The sequence below is a fragment of the Hyperoodon ampullatus genome (assembly GCF_949752795.1).
Source record: "Hyperoodon ampullatus genome assembly, chromosome: 13".
In the NCBI taxonomy this organism is placed as follows: domain Eukaryota; kingdom Metazoa; phylum Chordata; class Mammalia; order Artiodactyla; family Ziphiidae; genus Hyperoodon; species Hyperoodon ampullatus.
This window is the reverse complement of record NC_136926.1, coordinates 38,589,499-38,611,406: the sequence shown is the minus strand read 5'-3', so window position 1 is coordinate 38,611,406 and position 21,908 is coordinate 38,589,499. Positions and strand designations below refer to the sequence as shown.

Below are 21,908 nucleotides of genomic sequence, written 5' to 3'. Positions count from 1 at the left end.
GGCCGCCGCCACAGCTTCTTCACGGCCCTTTCCTTTCGCCGCCCTTGCCAGGTCCAGCCTTCCTGCGCCGCCGCAGCCTCCTAGCGCGCCCTGCCATGCCGCTCTACTCCGGTGAGCGCCCTCCTCGTCCCGTGCTCCACAGTCCCGCCCGGGGCTAGGCCTCTGTGTAGGCCTGGCCTGCAGGGCGGGCGCCCTGCTGAGCACGGGGCGGGGATTCCGCGGCGTGGAGGGGACCCTGGCCCCTTTCTCTCTCCCTGCGAGTTCCGGGCCCTGCTACGCGAGGGAGCCGTGCCCCTACTGGGCCGCCGGGTGGGTGGGGTGGGAGCCGGAGGGGAGGTGGGGAGGTGGGGAAGCAGCGAGCGTCCGCCCCTCCGAGTGATGACTTTGCAGAATAGTGCTGTCTCTGTCCTCGGGTGCGGGGTAGGGTGAGGTTGTGTCCTGGGGCAGCAGGGACCAGGCTGGAGGTGCAGTGGCATTTCCTGGGCCTCTTCAGTGGTAGCCGTAGCCGTGGAAGGGAGCGGCCAGGAGGGAAGCCTCGGTAACGGAGTGATGGAGGGACCAGGGATGTGAGGTTAAGCCTTCCTTCCTTCGTCGTTCTGGGGGTTTCCCTCCATAGTCTCCCTTCGCTTACCAAGGGTGGTGCCACCACCCCGTTTGTACCAATTTCAGTTTTATCCCCAGGCAGATTGCGAGCTTTTTGCTTCATTTTCATTTCATCAAACACTGTTTTGTGTTTCTGTGTCCGAAGCACAGTGGTAGCTTTGAGAGGTAAAGGAATACAAATGTCCGCGGGTATCATTTCCTTTTGATTGGCGTTTGACAGGGTTTTTTTTTGCGTGATGGCATTCCAAGGTGTTGGCCAGGGATCATGTTTTTACTGAGTTAATGGACCTTGCTGTCTCCTAGTGTAATTCAAAATGGCCCCTAAAGTGTATGTGGTGGCTCCAGTTGGCTATGGATGTGTGATTCATTGGCCATCCTTGACACTCTATCATAATTCCTTTATTGAAGATTCAGCGTTTTCAAAGAATGACATCAAACAAAAGAATAATGTTTAAACTTGACATGGATTCTTGATGTTCTAGAATCTTGAATGCTTTAATAATGATTTTTTGTTTGTTTTTTGGTGAAGTATAAAAGAATAGCTTTATTGCTTTGCCAGGCCACAGCAGGCTAATGCCCTCAAAACTGTGTGTCCCCAAATGCTTTAATAATGATTGCTCAACCTCTTTTTCTAAGGCCACAACAACGGAACAATAGAATGGTACTTGAAATCTTATGTTTATGCAATATAGAATTTAAGTGGCATTAATTAAGTAATGGCGGTAAATACCTGTGTATGCGAATACTTAACCACACACAGGTAGTTTGTTCCCCTCAAAAAATGCCTGTACTCACCAAACTTTCTATCTTAGAAATTGAGGTCCATCTTAAATATTTAATCAGATCTTTTCCTCATTTCCAAAATGAGGGAATTGAAGTAGATTTAGAAGGTTTCTTCCTTTGACATCTCCATATTGAGAATCTGTATTTTCAGATTCTGCAAAAAGCCCTATATTAAAACAAGAACATCTTAAGTACTGTCGTAAGTTTTGATAGAAAATTAAACGTCCAGACACTTATGTGTTTAAGCGCTGTAAAAATTAGCGAACACTTTTTTGTCTGGTACAAAGCTAATGTTTTTTATACATGTTGCTTTGTTTTAATTTTCAACATAGTCCCGTGGTACTAGTATAATTCTCCTTTATGGCAGCGGTCCTCAACCTTTTTGGCACCAGAGACCAGTCGTGGAAGACAGTTTTTCCACAGTCCCGGGGTGGGGGGGTTGGGGGGAATGGTTTCGGGATGATTCAAGCACATTACATTTATTGTGCACTTTATTTCTATTATTACTACATTGTAATATATAATGAAATAATTATACAACTCACCATAATGCACAATCATTGGGAGCCCTGAGCATGTTTTCACTTCCCACTCACTGATAGGGTTTTGATATGAGTCTGCAAGCAATTGATTTATTATGGTCTCTGTGCAGTCAGATCTGTCTGCTAATGATAATCTGTATTTGCAGCCGCTCCCCAGCGCTAGCATCACTGCCTCAGCTCCACCTCAGATCATCAGGCGTTAGATTCTCATAAGGAGCAAGCAACCTAGATCCCTGCTTGCGCAGTTCACTGTAGGATTCGTGCTCCAATGAGAATCTAATGCTGCTGATGATCTAACAGGAGGCGGAGCTCACGCAGTAACGCAAGCCATGGGGAGCGGCTGTAAATACAGATGAAGCTTCTTTCCCTCACCTGCTGCTCACCTCCTGCTGTGCGGCCCAGTTCCTAACAGGCCATGGTCTAGTATGGTCCGTGGCCCCGGGGTTGGGAACCCCTGGTTTATGGGTAAGCAAAAAGTTTAACTTGCCCATGGTGACACAGCTAAATAAATTTCAGATAGATTCGTCTTCATTATTTCTAATACTGTTTTGATTTAGTCCTCTCTCTTTTGTTTGTACTATTGTTATATGTTTCTGGTTTGTCTCAATGATTGTAGTCGTTCCCCCTTCAAACCAATATTTTCTCTGCTGCTGCTAGAGTGTTCTAATGTTCAAACCAGACCAAAGTGGCCTTTATGAAAACCTTTCAGGGGCTGCACATATTGTACAACCTGAAACCTGTATGTTTTAACGTGACTTATGTTATCTTCCCTGACTTGACCTTTGGTTAGTTTCTTCTTTTTCAGCTGCTTCCCCTTCACTCTGGGAATTACTTGTATCTCAGAGGACACCATGCTGCTTTATGCTTTTGAGTGTCTTTTCCAGGAATGCTTTTATTCTTATTCTCTGGCTAACACCTGATTTTTTTCTTTGAGACTCAAAGTTGATAGTGGTAACTCAACAGTTAACACTTTCTCCAGAGAATCCTTCCTCCCTCATAAAGCATTCCACTGTGCTCCTCTAGCATTTGTAATATTTATATTGTATTGTTAATTATTTTAACCTTTTTCCTCTCTCCTTTATTAAACTGTGAGTTCGCAGAGAGTCTCCCTAATCCTTGTTACTGGGCTTATCACTGAATGAACGCTAACACGTTAATTGAACTAGTGAAAGAATAGGGATTTGGAGTCAGGGTCACTTTTTTATATTCTGATTTTAGTAATCAGAGAAATTAGACAACTATTAATTATGGGATTCTCATTTTGCGTAGGTATAAATTTTTCAGTGGAAAAAACTATGTACATCCTTGAATGAGTGAGTTTGTTTGTTTGTTTATTTATTTATTTTTGGCTGTGCTGTATGGCTTGTGGGATCTTAGTTCCCTGACCAGGGATTGAAACCAGGTCCTGGGCAGTGAAAGCATGGAGTCCTAACCACTGGACCGCCAGGGAATTCCCTAGTTTATTTATGTTAACATATTTCAAAAGTTAGCTATTTTATGAGATTGAAATTTTTTATTGTGGTAAAATATATGTAACATAAAGTGTAGTTTTAAACATTTTAAGTGCACAGTTTTTAACACTGAGTGCATTCACATCGCTGTGCAGCCGTCATCACCACCCACCTCTGGAAATTCTTCCCGTCCTAAACTGAAACTCTGTACCCCTGTTTGCATTTCCCCCAGCCTCCTGGCAACCCCCATTCTTCTTTCTGTCTCTAGGAATTTGACCACTCTAGGTACCTCACATAAGTAGAATCATACAGTATTTGTCCTTTTGTGACTGGCTTATGTCACTTAGCATAATGTCTCCAAGGTTCATCCATGTGGTAGAATGTGTCAGAATTTCATTATTTTTTTAAGGCTGATTAATATCCATTGCGTGTGTATACCACTGTTGATGGGCACTTGGGTTGCTCCCATTTCTAGGCTATTGTGAAATAATGCTGCTAGGAACATGAGTATACAAATATCAGTTTGATTCCCTGGTTGCCATACTTTTGGGTATATACCTAGAAATGGAATTGCCGGATCACATAGTAGTAATTCTATGCCTGATTTTTGAGGAACCACCATATGTTCTGTCACAGTGGTGGTACCATTTTTATATTCCCAGAGCAATGCACAAGCGTTCCAGTTTCCCCACATCCCTGCCAACACTTGTTATTTTCTGTGGTTTTGTTGTTGTAGCCATCTGAATGGCTGTGAAGTAGGATTTCTATAATTTTTAATGATTTAGCTATATTTTTGGATTCTTCTTAATATTTGACCACCTCTTGCTCAGGAGGCAGACCTTTCAGTTCTTCCACACCTTTCTTCCTATAATCCAGGATCTATATTCCTTAACCTGTTTTCAGTGTGCTTTATTTTCCCAAGAATATTTTTTCTTTTCAAAATATTCTAGCCTTTCTTTCCCCTCTCTACTTCAGCAGTATGTAATATTCAACTGATTTTAATGATTGTTTAAATAAACACATTCTGAAGTCTGTGAACTTTATTCTGGGAAGTGTTTCAGTGTGGTCATATTTTGCAGATATTATTGGAGTAGGATTCAGAAGCCCTGAATATTTACTGACTAGTTTTGTGACATTAATCAATCAGCTTCTTTTAAGTCTCAATTTCCTTATTTATCAAATGAGAAGTTGGATTAGATCCGGTTAAATTTTATCCAAGATCTATTGCATTCACTTCACTCCTGATTTGGTAGGCATTAGGTGTGTAAAAAGATTAATGACATAGTTTGGCTTTTAAGAACTAGCCTAATAGTTCCCTAAGGATCTTCTAAATCTTAAGTCTTGTTATTTTGTAAATTAAAAAAAAAAATTATGGTTTGTTTGCAGTTACTGTGAAATGGGGAAAGGAGAAATTTGAAGGTGTAGAACTGAATACTGATGAACCTCCGATGGTGTTCAAGGCTCAGCTTTTTGCACTGACTGGAGTCCAGCCGGCCAGACAGAAGGTTATGGTGAAAGGAGGAACATTGAAGGTAAAATTTAGTCCAGATTTTCATTATGTACTAGTGAAAATAACTAGCACCAGAAAATGTAGCATTTAAGGTATTTTTTATTTGGTGAGAGTGTATAGTCTGTGGTATTAAAACTCTTATTCATGTTAGTTTAAGGAAGGAACATTGTAGCCATTTCAAAACACTATATTATAAAGCATCCTTAAAATTTTTATTTTAAAATGCATTTTATCAATGATTATCTCTGGGGGTCAGGGGGCTGGGGCACTTTCCATTTATCTGTGTTTGAATTTTTTTCTTATGAATGTGCGTTAAAAGTATTTCATTTTGTATAGACTAAAAAAGTCTATGTGTATTTCCTTAGTAATTTTCAGTTATGGGGTTAGAAATTTTATCTCTGTTAAAACTATGGAACAGTATGGTAAATTTATTTTTTAAAGGCTACTACACAATGTGTTTTTGTATATACATACGAATGTACCAAATTTACTAAGGCCCTGTTTCTGGAATACTGGAAAACTGTTAATTTTTCCTTTGGCCTTTCTTGCATCCTACCATTAAAAAGAGCCCCTTTCTCTTAGAAGTAATCACTATCTAACACCTGCCTGGAGATGGGAGGAAAGAAATTTTTGTTTAAAAGAGAGGGAATTTAAGTTTTCCATTAGTTCCCTTGGAATGATCACATTGATTACAGTTAAGAGTCCAAGCTTACCAGTATCATTGATGAAGGGCCACAGAAAAGATGTGAAGGTATTTTCTTTATTATTGTTTGTAATACTGTATAAGTGTAGTTTTAAAAATACACTTTCTTCAAGAGTTAGATGTGAAATGCTAAAGAGCTCTAATTAACTTTAGAGATAAGGATTGGCTACACTTGTTAGCTGGGCCGTAAAACAGATATTGGTGAAGAAACATTATTTCCCCTCAAGTTGCAGTATGAGCTTTTGGTCATTAGTGAACTTGGTAACGTAATTTGTGCTGAGCTGCGTACTGGTGGTATACTGTGGAGAATTACAGAAAAATGCTAATTAAATGAAACTATGACTAATAGCTACCACTTACTGAATACTTATTCTGTGCCAGGCTTTTGTTTTCTTTAATTTTCAACTGTATGTATATTAAAAATGAGGAAAGTAAATGTATTTTACATATTTTACTGAGCATCAGAGAGGCTTAAGTAACATACAGTAAGGCACCAAAAGAACATATCATTTTCAAGTCAAGCAGATCTGGGTTCATTTCCCAACTTTGTGTGACCTTGGATAAGTAGGAGAAGGCATTATTTGAGGAGACATTTATGGTTATCATTCCTTATGATTAGCAGTAATAGCCCTTAAACTGAGAAGGGCATTTAGAAACTTACTGTTCTACTTTGAAGCAGGATGCCCAAAAAGAAATAGTGGCACCACCAAAGGGAGGTGTATTGAGTGCCTGGTACCTTCGGTAAAAAGGAAGGAGTGATATGGAACTGACTATCCTCTGAAGGGAAGGGCTTTTAGCTGCCAAAATATCTGTGGACCAATCATGGCATTTCAAAAAAAACTTGATTTAAATTGAACATACCGAAGTCAAAGGATTTGTTAATTGATTCATAGATGTGAAATGTAGGACTTGAGAAACATTTGTGGACGCAGCAAATACTATTAAGGGTTAGTTTGCCTTGGGTAGTCTTGTTTACTCTCCTGATATAATTTTTAGTAGCACTTTCATTCTCAAGAGTCTCTTGATTTGGGTGATTAATTATATAATCACCCTAATTATGTAGACCTTATTTCATTTCTGAAGTTATTCTTTATTCTTGTCAAACATATGCTAGTTATTAGCTCTGCTGGTTCCAAATATGCAAAAAATTAGCATCTGTCATTTGTCATCAGTCAAGTGTTTTAAGTACTTTTGGTGCTGCCAAGTTTACTGTCTTTTAGATTGTATCTTACGTAGTTTGAACAATTGTTAGACTCACTAGTTTTAGGACTGCATTTGTTTTTTGTTTTTTAAAAAGTACTTTTGATTATAGTAATTTTAAGTAAAATCTGCATATAGACAATGTCTATTTTGAAGTAGAAATCTAAAATTAGTTGATTTTTAGATTATGTTTGGATTATATGGGGGTGGTTAAATGTTTATTATTTGTCTTTCAAACAGGATGATGATTGGGGAAACATCAAAATAAAAAATGTAAGTATTATCTTAAGAACACTAGTTATAATGCAGTTCCCTAATTATTACACAAAATGTATTCCAAAGGCCTTTTTTTCTGTCTGTATATCCAGTTGTTCCAGCACTACCTGTTGAAAATATTTTCCTTTTCTCGTTGATTTAAGTCAGAGTCTTTCTTGAAAATCAGTTGTTGGTCTATTTTTGGACTCTTGTTTCATTGATATATTTGATTAACCTTATACTAGTACCACATGGTCTTGATTACCAAAGCTTTATAATAAGTCTTGAAATAAGATAATGTAAGTTCTCCAACTTTTTCTGTTTCCTCACGAATATTTTAACTCCTTTGCATTTCCTTATAATTTTAGAATTAGTCAACTCCAGCAAATGGACTCCTGGAATTTTGTTTAGGTTGCATTGAATCTGTAGTTCAGTTTGGGGAGAATGAACATCTTAAAGGTATTGAGTACTGAAATCCTTAAATAAGGTGTACTTCTCCATTTCTCTTAGCTCAGTTTTATAATTTTTCACTATAGAGAGCTTGCACGGTTTTTGTTAGATTCTGGAACTTAACATTTCTTGGCTATTTAATGATACTTTAAAAAAATTTGTTTTCCAGTGTTCATGGCTAGATTATAAAAATACAGTTTATTTTTAACCTGTGACCTTGCCAAATTCACTTTGTAGTTCCAGTAGTTTTTTTGTAGATTCCATTGGATTTTCTATGTACGTAAGCATGCTCTTTGCAAATAGAGGCAGTTTTACTTTTCCCTTTCCAGTCTTTATGGCTGCTGTTTCTTTTTTTGCCTTACTTTACTGGCTAGGACTTCTAATACAGTGTTGAATAGAAAGTGGTGGGAGCGGACATCTTTGTCATTTCCTAGTTCACTAAGACCTTTTAAGTTATGAATGGCTGTTGGATTTTAAGTGCTTTTCTGCTTCTTATTAAAAGGATCATATGATTTTTCTCTTTTATTCTGGTAATCTGGCTAGTCTCATTGATTTTTAACAATTAAGCCTTGCATTTTTGGCATGTGCAGTTCTCAGATTTCTTGGTCTTTGTGACCTCTTTACACTCTCAGAAATTATTTTTTAACCCCAAAGAATTTCATATACATGGGTTACATCGATATTTATTGTATTAGAAATTAAGGCTGAGAAATTAAACATATTATTCATTTAAAAGTAGCAATAGCAAACCCATTACCTTCTTTTTTTTTGAATTATTTTATTTATTTATTTTTGGCTGTGTTGGGTCTTCGTTGCTGGGTGCGGGCTTTCTCTAGTTGCGGTGAGCAGAGGCTACTCTTTGTTGCGGTGCGCGGGCTTCTCATTGTGGTGGCTTCTCTTGTTGCGGAGCACAGGCTCTAGACACGTGGGCTTCAGTAGTCGTGGCTCACAGGCTCTAGAGCACAGGCTCAGTAGTTGTGACGCACGGGCTTAGTTGCTCTGCTGCATGTGGGATCTTCCCGGAACAGGGCTCGAACCCGTGTCCTCTGCATTGGCAGGCGGATTCTTAACCACCGCGCCACCAGGGAAGCCCTATCTACTTCTTTTGTCAAGCATGTTGTAATCTCCAACTATTATTGTGGATTTGATTATATCTCCTTTCAGTTGTATAAGTTTTGTTTTGTGTATTTTGAAGTTCTGTTATTAGGTGCATGCATATATAGGATCGTTAAATCTTGATGAATTGACCTTTCATCACAAGGAACTGTTCCTCTTTATCCTTGGTAATATTCTTTGCTCTCAGTTTTACGTTGATTTTAATAAAGCTACGCCATATTTCTTTTAATTATTGTTTGCATTTCATGTATTTTCCCATCCTTTTGCTTTTAATACATCTGTGTCTTTGTTTAAAATGGATTTTCTTAGGTTAGCATATACTTGGGTCTTGCTTTTTTATCCAGTCTTACAATCTCTACTTTGTAATTGGAACCTTTAGACCACTTATGTTCAATGTTATTATCCACATGTTTGGGTTTAATTTACCATCTTGCTGTTTGTTTTCTGTCTCATTTGTTCTTTTGCTGCCTTCTTTTCGATTATTTTTAATTTTGTGTTTATCTCTGCTTTGCTTTATCTCTTGTTTTGTTATTTATGCTTTTATAATAAGTTTTCTGAGAAAATTCACTGACTATGAAATTCAGCACTCTAAAATGTTCATTTCAGTGTGTTCTGCTATATACATAGAGTTGTGCAACCATCAACACTGTCTAGTTTTAAAGCATATCATTATCCAAAAAGAAACCCTGTGTTCATTAACAGTCATTTTCCATTCTCCCTTCCATCCCCAGAGTTTTAATGATTTCTCTAGGGTAGCAGTTCTCTGAGTGTATCCCGGGAACTCCAGGCAGTACCCAGGACTCTTTCAAGGGATCCTTGAGATCAAAACTGTTTTCATATTTAAAAAACGTATTTTCATGTTGACATTAAGATTTTATTTGCCTTTTCTATTGTTGATTATGTATGTACAGTAATTTTTCAGAGGTTGTGGGACGTGATACTGCAGCAGATTGAATACAGAAACAAATATGAAAATCCACTGTTTTCTCTTAAGCCAAACATTAAAGACATTTGAAAAAATGTAAAACAATATCAGTCTTCACTAGTTTTGTTTTGAGAATATAATTATCTTTCATAAAAATGTTAATTACCTTAACATTAAGTGGGTTTATTGTTTTTGAATGAATATTATTAAAATTTCTCAGTTTTAATTTCTAATATGGTAAATATTCATGGCTAAGACCTACATAACAGAAGTTCTCAATTTTTAAAAATGTGAAGCAGGAACTCTAAGCCAAATCTGGCCTGCAGCCTGTTTTTGTAAGGCGTGCAAGTTAGGAATGATATTTATATTTTTAAAGGGGTGGGGTTGAAAACAACAAAGAATATGCAACAAAGATGGTATGTGGCCCAGAAATTCTAAAATATTTATTATATGGCCTTTAATAGGAAAAGTTTGCCAACTGTTGGTATAAAGGGTCCTATGATGATGTTTGATGTTTCTGAATTGCTGTTGTAGAGTTTATATTATGTATCTATAACGAGTGATTTCAGGCATAGTATAAGACTATTACAACAGTGTATTTCCATTTCCCTGCTTTGTGCTGTTGTCATACATAGATATAGTTTACTTCTACCTGTTAGAAACTCCATACTACATTGCTATTATTTTTACTTTCTACATTGCTACTTTTGCTTTAAATAGTCATTTATCCTTTAAAGAGATTAAAAAAGGTAGAAAACCCATATTTACCATTTCTGGTGCTCTTCCTTTGGATCCAGATCCAAATTGCCATCTGATACCATTTTCTTCTGCCTGAAGAACTTCCTTTTTACATTTTTTGCAGAGCCTATCTATGTGTTTTCTCTGCTTTTGTTTTTCTGAAAAGCTCTTGCTTTCATTTCATTTTTGAAAAACATTTTTGATTGGTATTAAATTCTAGATTAACACTCTTTCAATACTTGAAAGGTGTCTTCTCATTTGTACAGTTGCTGTCATTCTTATCATTGTTCCTCTGCATGTAATGTGTCCTTTTTTCCCTGGGTGCTTTTGAAATTTTTCTCATTATTGGTTTTCAGCAGTTTGTTTTGGTCAGGTTTTCTTTATGTTTATTCTGCTTAAACCTCTTGGATCTGTGTGTTTATAGTTTTTATTAAATTTAGAAAATCTTTAGCTATTTCTTTAGATATTTTTTCTGTCTGTCCTTCTCTTTCCTCTTTTTTGAGACTACAGTTACACATATATATAGCGTAGTTTTGCCCATTGTAGAATTTTGGTCCCTTTTTTACAGGTGTTTTACAGGTTTTTTACAGATGTTCATCAGATTGAGGAAAGTTCTCTTCTATTTCTAGTTTGCTGAGAGTTATGAATGGGAGTTGAGTTTTGGCAAATACTTTTTCTATATATATTGAAATGATTTTTCTTTTTAAATCCTTTAATCTCGATGTGATGAACTACACTGCTTTTTTCGAAATAGTAAACCACTTATATATTTTCCTTTTTATATAATGTGGATTCTATTGGTAGTACTTTGTTAAGTATTTTTGTGTCTCTTTTTGTGAGAGAGATGGTTTGTAGTTTTCTTGAACTGTCTTTATTTGATTTTTGCTATCAGTGTAATGCTGACTGTATAAAATGAGTTATGAAGCATTCATACCTCTCCTCTTTTCTGAAAGAGTTTATACACACACACACACGCACACACACACACACACACACACATTAGTGTCTCATAGAATTCTCTAGTGAAGTTCTCTGGGCTTGGAGCTTTCTTGGTGGAAAGACGTTTTTAATTCAGAATTTAGAGTCTTTAATAAATGTAGGATTATTCAGATGTTATATTTTCTTTACACCGGTTTTGGTAGTGTCTTTTAAGGAATTGGTCTGTTTAGTTTAAATTGTTGGATTGATTGTCATACTACACTCTTACAGGATATCCTACAGGTTCTAGAATCTGTAGTTCTGTCGTTCCACCCCTCCCCCAGCCCCCGTATTGGCAAATTGTGACTTCTTGCTTATTGTCTTTATCATCTAGGCAGAGGTTGTAAAGTTTCATTGATTTTTTTTCTCCCCAGTCCAAAGAATTAACTTTTGCTTGTTCATTTATTATTTTATTGATTTCCCCTCTTTGCTTCATTTCCTCCTTTTACTTTGATTTTAATATATACTTCTGCTAGCTTCTTAAGGTGGAAGCATATTTAATTTAATTTTAAGCCTTTTTTGTTGACTTTCTACTTATCTCTATTGCCCATTTTTCTATTGTGCTTATATATAGCGATTTTTTTTTTTTATTATTAGTTTCTGCTTTATAACAAAGTGAATCAGTCATACATACACATCTGTTCCCACATCCCTTCCCTATTGCGTCTCCCTCCCTCCCACCCTCCCTATCCCACCCCTCCAGGCGGTCACAAAGCACCGAGCTGATCTCCCTGTGTTCTGCGGCTGCTTCCCACTATCTAATATAGCGATTTTTTTTAAGTTTGTCCTTTAAAATTTTGATTGTGGTAATAGGCAAGTTTTTAAGATTTATATAGTTAGAGACTAGAGACATGAGTCCTTTCACCTTTTATGTCAATTTTAGAAAATCTTCCAAAAACAGTAAGATTTTTTAGAAAATAAATGTTTTGTAATTATTTGTTTCATTTTATTTACATTTAAATCTTCAGTTTGTAATTCATTTTGGGTGTGGCATGTCATGAGGTGGAGAACTCAGAGTATTTTTTTTCTAAATTATTGTCCTCAACATTCTTCATTTTGTAATCTATATTCTTAATAATTTCAAAGATATTGTTGTTTTTAGTCTTCTTTTTCAGAAATTTCTTAGCTGTTGTCATGGGTATGAATTTGCTACATGAATGAAACATTTTGTAAAGTTTCAGAAATGAGTTTAGTTAAATTTATATGATAGTTTGGAATCACATCTTTACATAATATTTCTATTCCAGAAATCTTTCATGTCCTTCAGTTTCTTTAGGTGTTTTTTAATATCCCTAAGTAAAGCTTTATAGTTTTCTTATTAAAGTATTACATATTTCTTGTTATGTTTACTCTTAGATATTTGTTGGTATTCTTTCTTTTCCATTGTATTTTCTAACTGACTGTTGCTAGTATATTCCTCAGATATTTGGTTTTCCTGAGACAGTTGTCTTTTTTTTTTTAATAAATGTATTTATTTTATTTATTTTATTTTTGGCTGTGTTGGGTTTTCGTTGCTGCGTGTGGGCTTTTCTGTAGTTGTGGTAAGTGGGGGCTACTCTTCGTTGTGGTGCGCGGGCTTCTCACTGCGGTGGCTTCTCGTTGCGGAGCACAGACTCTAGGCACACGGGCTTCTTTAGTTGCGACACACGGGCTCAGTAGTTGTGGCTTACAGGCTCTAGAGCACAGGCTCAGTAGTTGTGGCACACAGTGTTGGTTGCTCCGGGGCATGTGGGATCTTCCCAGACTGGGGCTCGAATCCTTGTCCCCTGCATTGGCAGGCAGATTCTTAACCACTGCGCCACCAGGAAAGCCCGACAGTTGTCTTTTAAAAAAGATTCTTAGTGATAGCTTAGTACTGCTTTGCTATTATCTTATAGAAAGTTTAAGTAAAAATAATAGGTGATAGAATGAAGATTGTTGGATTTGAACATAGGTACTCATAAGACTATAAGTTTGGTGACTTTACTAATTTTAATCTTTGTCTAGATATTTTTATTTTATTGTCCTTTTTTAAAAAAAACTCTCCTTCTGGCCTTTTTTTTTCTTTTAAACCTCTCTACCCTCTGTCTTTGTCTCAGATGTTTGTGTCTTCCAGAAAGATATTGAATAAGATGTTCACATTTCAGGATTATGAGACTTAGGGTGACAGTGTCTCCATTGTTCTTCTATTGTATGGAATGGTGTACCTGTACTGAATATAAGTATTCCCTTAAGTTAATAATGTGTAGAATTATAAAATTAGATACTTTGAACTAATTTATATGTTTGGTTTGATATTTTCTAATAATGGAGATTTCAATGCTTTCAAAATATTTCTATTCAAATGTAAATAATGGTTACATTTCACAATAGACTTTCATAGAAAGAATCTTATCAGTGCTTAGTGTGTTATGGGGAGAAATGATGCCACTAAATATTAATGATCATTTGAAGAATTCTCTCCTTTCCAATATTGAAAACATTCTCAGCTTTCTTTGTGACCGTGTTTTTTCCATTAGCTTTATTGACGTATAGTATATAGAGAGTAAGATTCACCTACTTTAGTGTAAGAGTTTGATGGATTTGTTTAACTTTATACAGTCATGAAACCACCACCACAGTCAAGATAAAGAAGTTCCACTATTCTAAGAAGTTTCTTTATACCCCTTTTCAGATAAGCAGGTGACCTGTGGCCTGAGGCAGCCACCCTAGTACTTTTTTTTTTTTTTAACAGTTCAGTGATCTTTAATGTATTTACAGAGTTGTGTAACCTTCACCACAGTCTCATTTTGGAATATTTTCATCACCCCAGAAAGAAATGAGTTCCCATTTAAAGACACTCCCTATTCCCACCTTCAGTTCTAGCAACCACTAATCTACTTTGTGTCTCTCTAGATTTACCTTTTGTAGCAAATAGAAGCATGCAACATGTGTTTTTCTGTGTCTGGCTTCTTTCATTGCACATAAACGTGATCAACTTTTTAGCATTTTCATGAAATTAATTTTTTTTAAACAGGGAATGACTTTACTAATGATGGGGTCAGCAGATGCTCTTCCTGAGGAACCCTCAGCTAAAACCGTCTTCGTAGAAGACATGACAGAAGAACAGTTAGCATCTGCTGTAAGACATACCACATTTTATATATTTGATCGCTACTTTTAAGAAGTACCGTTAGTAAGATGCCTTTCAGAAAGCATCTACATGTTTTAAAGATTTAATCAATATTAAGATGTATGTTATTAGCAGTAAATAAAAGTTTTATCTTTGAAATTGGCTCAAGGAATCCTTTTTTAATTGAATAACTCATTATAAAGTCAGTGAATATCTGTAATAAATATGTGTCTGGCAGATAGTGCTATTTAAATGTTTACTATTATTTTATGGGAAAACAGGCTCAAAGAAGTTAAATAGTTTAAATGCTGGGATATTTAAATTGTTAAAACCTTCCATGTTGAAAATATACAATTTATCCTTAATTTAAATGCAGTGTTGGTTTAGAAACTGGTCAACACACACTTTTCAAATATTATTATTATTTTTACTACCCAGCATTTATATAGTACCATTCATTTTTTTGAAGTGTTTCTGTATATATTTTGTTACCCTTTTCCAGTGATAAACCTGCAGATGAGGCAGAACTGATATGATTGTTTTCTTATTATTTTTAAGAAGAGAATTAAAACAGGATGATTGTCCGCATGATGCAAGTAAAATTTTTTGTTAGGGAAATAAAACATTGTTAAGGTAGAATAAATTGGTATGAGTTGGTAAATTGTATTTGCTTCAATGTGTTTAGTGATTTATATATGCTGTATCATCTTATAAAAATGATTTAATCCTTTTCCTTATCAGATGGAATTACCATGTGGATTGACAAACCTTGGTAACACTTGTTACATGAATGCTACAGTTCAGTGTATTCGTTCTGTACCTGAACTCAAAGATGCCCTTAAAAGGTAAGACAGAAGAGAGATTGTTTTATGTCTTTTTTGGGTAACGGAGGTTTGGATGAATAGTGTTGTTTTACGTATATGTGTGTGTGTGTGTGTATGTGTGTGTATACATATATATATATATATATTTAGCAGCTTTATCGTGATATAATCCATTTATCGTACAATTCACCCTTTTAACGTGTTCAATTAGATGGTCTTTATTATATTCACGAGGTTGTGCAACCATCACCACGATCTAATTTCAGAATATTCCCCTGCCCCCCCCAGAAGAAACCTCATACTCATTAGCAGTCACTCCTTATACCTTTCCCACCTCCAGCCCTAGGCAACCATTAATCTACTTTTTGTCTTACAGATTTGCCTATTCTGGACATTTCATATTAATGGGATCATACAGTACGTGGTCTTTTTGTTGACTGGCTTCTTTTACTTAGCATAATGTTTTCTAGGTTCATCCATGTTGTAGCATGATTCAATACTTCATTCCTTCGTATGGATGAATAATATTCCATTGTATGGATATACTATGTTTTGTTTATCCATTCATCAGTTGATGGACATTTGGATTGTTTCCACACTTTAGCTATTATGAATAATGCTGCTATGAACACTCAAGCACAAGTTTTTGTGCAGATGAGTTGTTTTCATTTCTCTTGATTATGAGTGGATTGCTTGGTCACATGGTAACCTGTGTTGAGCAACATTTTAAAAGTATTGTAAAATGTTTAGCTTTCTCCTGCTTCAAGGTTTATGTTGTTCTCCAATTTTGCATATAACTGAACTTCCACATCTGCTAACACCTGCTGAATTGATTCCACTCTGGATTCTAAGGTATCAATTTCTTTTTGGAAATTTTTCTTTGCTTCTAACATTTCTTGATGTTTCTTCTTGAGAATGGTTAATGAAAACATCACTAATCTGATGAGATAGCATTAAGCAGTTGTCATCTGCAAGTGTGATATCCTCACAAGCATCTCCTAAATTTCGGAGCTGTTTCTTTTTTAATTCTGTTTCTTCCTTTAACTGTGTGATTCTACTTGTATTCTGTGCACATTTATCTTTTGTTGATCTTCAGATGTAACATTGACATCTATGCAGTCATCTTCACGGTGGCTGCCATCTTGGGACTCTGTCTTTGATTAAATCAGCCATCCTAAGGGTGAAATGGTATCTCATTATGGCTCTCATTTGTATTTACCTAGTGACTAATGATGTTGAGCATCTTTTCATGTGCTTATTGGCCATTTGTATATCTTTGTAGAAATGTCTGATCACATCCTTTTCCTATGCTTTAAATGGTTTGTCTTTTTATTATTCAGTTGTAAGTGTTCTTCATATATTCTGGGTACAAGTCCTTTTTCAGGTAATTTGCGAATATTTTCTTCCATTTTGTGAGTTGTCTTTTCACTTTCTTGACCGCATTCTTGTAGCACAGAAATTTTAAATTTTGATGTAGTTGAATTTTTTTTTTCTTTTTTTTTTTTGGTGTCATATGTAAGAAACCATTGCCTAATTTTTAGGTCATAAATTTTTTTTTAAGAGTTATATAGTTTTAGCTCTTAAATTTAGGTCTATGATCCATTTTTAGGTGATTTTTTTGTATGGTGGGAGGTAGTTTTCCCCATTCTTTTGCATGCAGATGTCTAGTTCTTTTAGTACCATTTGTTGAGAAGACTAGTCTTTCCTGTTGAAGTGTCTTAGCACCTTTTTTGAAAATTAATTGACCATAATGTATGTAATAATAAGTAAGATTGGATTCTCAATTCTAGTCTAGAAACACATATGTTGTATGTTTATCCTTATACCAGTGAGTAATGGTTTTTAAAAGAAATAGAACTTTGTTTTTATACTATTGTATTTACAAAAGTAAACAGTAAACAGTTATCCATGTTTTGAGAACATATCAAATAGTCTATAAACTGAGGGTCCCTTCTCTTCAGTGAGTATAAATGTGTAACTTTAAAAAATATGTAATTTAATTCTGACTAAATTTATTACATCTATTTTGATTCATACATTGCCAGTTATTAATATGTGGTGGAATTCTGAACTGCAGTTTGGATTCTTAGACAGCTTTATGAATGCTGTGTATTTTTTTCTCCCCTACTGGCTTATGAAATGCTTTGATAAAATTGAGCAGTAGAGAGGAGAGAGAAGGGACATGCAGAAACCTGAGAGTAACTGAAGGTTTTCTGAATTTTTCTGAAGTGAACACTTGTCAGGTATTTACATGAAGTTGCCTAGATTGCCACTAATATACTGCCAGTGCACAAGACAGAGCACCTGTCTTCAAGGTACCGACGGTCTGATGGAGGAAGACTACCAAGTAAACGGGTACTGTTTCAGAACAGCTTTGCTGGGAAATGTTAAAGTCATTTATTTTTCCTCAGAGATTCATAGTTATTTCCCCACTGTTTTAGGGTGCCCATGGTTACTGATGAGAGGTCTAATATCAATCTCTATTCTTAATCTTTTCTGTCAGTAACTTTTAGGGTTTTCTCTTTATTTTTGTTTTCAACGTTTTCCAACAGTCCTAAGGTGTGGGTTTTCTTTTATTTATCTCATTTAGCCCTCAGTGGGTGCTTTCAGTCTGAGGACTGTTGTCCTAAACTCTGGGACATTCTTAGCCATTATTTCTTCAGATATTGCTTCTCTTCTATTTTACCTTCCTCTTACATTCTAAATATTGGAGTTTTTGGATCTGTTGCTAATGTCTTTTTTTCCTTTGCACCTTTATTTTTATGTGCTGTGTTTTGGGAGAATGCCTCAGTTCTGTTTTACATTTCACTGATTTGTATGTTAGCTTTGTTTCACAACTGCTCATTTATCGCAACTTCTTTTTTTTTTGCGGTACGCGGGCCTCTCACTGTTGTGGCCTCTCCCGTTGTGGAGCACAGGCTCCGGACATGCAGGCTCAGAGGCCATGGCTCACGGGCCCAGCTGCTCCGCGGCATGTGGGATCTTCCCGGACTGGGGCATGAACCTGTGTCCCCTGCAATGGCAGGCGGACTCTCAACCACTGCGCCACCAGGGAAGCCCACAACCTTCTTTTTAATAAAATCTCCCTTTCTTAACTTTTGGATATGATTCCTGCTTTTATTTCTCTGAGGCTCCAAAGTACTCTTATTTAAAGGTATTTTTCCTGTTTGGTCCTTTAACTTTGTTCTCTTTGGATATATAGATTGATCTTCATTTCTTTGAGGATGGTATACTTATTTTATGCAGTGTATTCTCTTGTGTCCCAAGTGCAAATTATCTGAATGGTAGCTTGCTGGGGCAGCTCACTGTCATAGAGGGTGGCTAGTTGGGACAGATATGCCTTATTTCCAAGACTTCCTCTTTACTTTTTTCATCTGGGATTCCTTATTATAGTCTCTACTTCAAGGAGAGCTCTCTTTCATGTTTTGGAGTTAACTTCTCTGAGTTTTATATAAGCAGGGAGATTTCATCTTGTTGCTTCCATTTTCTTGAAACCAAGTAAACTATTTTGAATTCTAAGTTGTTGCAAGAGGGTGGAAGCCCCTGTACTTACTAACTTAATCGATACAGAATGACGTGGATGGGGTTGTATGTCTTTGGGAAAATGACACTAACTGATAAAATAGGAATGAAAGAAAAGAGGACAATTCCATGAAAGATGCTTTACTGCTGGAGATGCTGAAGTTCATCCTTAAATGTATGGCAGGTTCTGGAGAGTGGGATGTATACCGATGAAGAGTAGAAGGAAAACGCATTCAAGAGAAACAGGCTGGATTAGCTGAAGAGAGGCAGTGAGGGCCAAGAACAATACCTGCGGATAAAATCTGGTTTGCTTGATGCTGCCCAACAGTGGAACCTCATCTTAATATGGGAGTTCTAAATTTAGAAACTAAAGTGAAATGTGTATATAATAAAAATTACTTTTGAAAATTCTATAAGTTACTTGTAAAAGACAGTATCACATGACAATCTTTTTGTCTTATTGGAGACTGGCAAGCCAACTCTTAATAAGTACAAAATAGTCTTTTCATTAGCAATTACTAGACTGCTATTTTACTTTCATTTTCAAATTTGTAGAGGAATGATCTATTTTTGATAGAACTTACCAATAAAATTGGCTGGACCCAACTTTTTTGGGGGCATTTTATTTATTTTTATAAATTTATTTATTTTTGGCTGTGTTGGGTCTTCATTGCTGCGCATGGGCTTTTCTCTAGTTGTGGCAAGCGGGAGCTACTCTTCATTGCGGTGCGCGGGCTTCTCATTGTGGTGGCTTCTCTTGCTGCAGAGCATGGACTCTAGGCCTGCGGGCTTCAGTAGTTGCAGCACATGGGCTCAGTAGCTGTGGCTCGCAGGCTCTACAGCGCAGGGTCAGTAGTTGTGGCGTATGGGCTTAGTTGCTCTGTGGCTTATGGGATCCTCCTGGACCAGGGCTCAAACCCATGTCCCCTGCATTGGCAGGTGGATTCTCAACTGCGCCACCAGGGAAGCCCTTTCTGGGGCATTTTAAATGTCCATTTTCTGTGTCTTTTTGAGTCAGTTTTGGTAATTTATTTTTTCCTACGAATTTGTCCCTATGTCTTTAAACTATTTTAGCATATGAGTTACTCTGTTTTGGGATCTGTATTTTTTTCTCCATTTTTATTTCGTATTAGTTATTTTTTCTCTTTTGATTACCTTGCCAGAGGTTTGTGTATTTTTCACAGAATCAGCTATTAGATTTATTCACTCAGTTCTTTCAGTTGTCTGATTTGTTCTACTTTTGTTTGTATTAATGTTTTATTTCTGTTTTCCTTAGGCTTGTTTTATTATTTTTTAAGTTGCATGCTTGGATCATTAATTTATTCTCGTGTAGGAATGAAAGTATTTAATTCTGAGGTTTTGCTTGTTTTCTATTCATTAGATGAGATTGCTCAGATGTTTTTTTAAAAATGTTATAAAAGGGACTTCCCTGGTGGTCCAGTGGGTAAAACTTTGTGCTCCCAATGCAGGGGGCCGGGTTTCGATCCCTGGTTGGGGAACTAGACCCCACATGCATGCCGCAAATAAGAGTTTGCATGCTGCAATTAAGTAGTCCACTTGCCGCAACTAAGCAGCCCGCATGCCACAACTAAAGATCACGTACGCCACAACTAAGACCCGGCGCAGTCTAAATAAATAAATAAATAGATAGATAGATAGATAGATAGATAAGTCAGTCAGTCAGTAAGTAAGTATATATTTAAAAAATAAGTTATAAATTCTTATCTTTTCCTTTTGCCCCAGAGTTTTTTGTTTTCTGCTTTTTTTATTGAAGTGTAGTTGATTTACAGTGTTGTGTTAATTACTGCTGTTCAGCAAAGGGATTTGGTTATACATATATATATTCTGTTTTTTTAATATTCTTTTCCGTTATGGTTTATCACAGGATATTGAATATAGTTCTCTGTTCTCTATAGGACCTTGTTTTATCCATTCTGTATATAAAAGCTTACATCTGATAACCACAACCTCCTACTCCCTCCCTCCCCCAACCCCCGCCCCCTTGGCAACCACCACTCTGTTCTCTGTGTCTGTGATTCTGTTTCTGGGATAGGTTCATTTGTGTCATATTTTAGATCACATATAAGTGATATTATATGGTATTTGGCTTTCTCTTTCTGACTTACTTCACTTAGTATGATAATCTCTAGTTGTATCCATGTTGCTGCAAATGGCATTATTTCTTTCTTTTTTATGACTGACTAGTGCTCCATTGTATGTATGTACCACATCTTCTTTATCCATTCAGCTGTCGATGAACATTTAGGTTGTTATGAACATAGGGGTGCATGTATCTTTTTGAATTATAGTTTTGTCCAGATACATGTCCAGGAGTAGAATTGCTGGATCATATGGTAATTCTATTTTTAGTTTTCTGAGGAATATCCATACTGTTTTCCACAGTGGCTGCACCAGCTTACATTCCCACCAACTGTGTAAGGAGGGTTCCCTTTTCTCCATACCCTCGCCAGCATTTGTTATTTGTAGACTTTTTTTAAAGGTATTATTATTTTTTAAAAATTTATTATTATTATTTATTTATACTATTTATTTTTGGCTGCATCGGGTCTTAGTTGCAGCATGCAGGATCTTTGTTGCGGCATGCGGGCTCCTTAGTTGTGGCATCTGGACTTCCTAGTTGCTGCACGCAGGCTTCTTAGTTGCAGCATGTGGACTATTTAGTTGTGGCATGCATGTGGGATCTAGTTCCCCGATCAGGGATTGAACCCAGGCCTCCTGCATTGGGAGTGTGCAGTCTTACCCACTGGACCACCAGGGAAGTCCCTGCCCATTTTTGGATTGGGTTGTTTGTTTTCTCGTTGTTGAGCTGTTATGAGCTGTTCATATATTTTGGAAATTAAGCCCTTGCCTGTTGCATCATTTGCAAATATTTTCTCCTGTTGTCTTTTCATTTTGTTTATGATTTCCTTTGCTGTGCAAAACCAAAGTTTGCTTTTAATTATTGAATTATATAGAAACATATACAAATGAATTATCCCAGAGTGAACACATCCCTGTAACCGATGGGGATCAACAGAACTCTGTTAGCACTCCAAAAATCCCCTCCCCGATCCCTTCCTATCCACTGCCCCCACCCTTCTTTGCAAAGTTGTTATACTCACCTGACTTCTAATTTTGAGTAATTTTGCTTATTTTGAACTCTTCATGAACAGAAATGTACAGATTATGTTCATTTGAGTCAGGCTCATTATATTTG

At 36.5% G+C, this 21,908-nt stretch overlaps 1 protein-coding gene across 2 annotated transcripts in view; it reads left to right on the top strand.

Moving 5' to 3' along the window:
* The first annotated feature begins 4,795 nt into the window (after window positions 1–4,795).
* The window catches only part of USP14 (ubiquitin specific peptidase 14), a 40,606-nt gene continuing 23,493 nt past the window's right edge, over window positions 4,796–21,908 (top strand). The window contains exons 1-4 of one of the 2 annotated variants that reach the window (XM_079718020.1): window positions 4,796–4,911; window positions 7,033–7,065; window positions 14,250–14,354; window positions 15,087–15,190. In XM_079718020.1, coding sequence (XP_079574146.1) covers window positions 4,828–4,911; window positions 7,033–7,065; window positions 14,250–14,354; window positions 15,087–15,190 — 326 coding nt within the window. In that variant the 5' untranslated portion in view covers window positions 4,796–4,827. The remainder of the gene's footprint in view (window positions 4,912–7,032; window positions 7,066–14,249; window positions 14,355–15,086; window positions 15,191–21,908) is intronic. The other variant, XM_079718021.1, reaches the window with a different exon arrangement.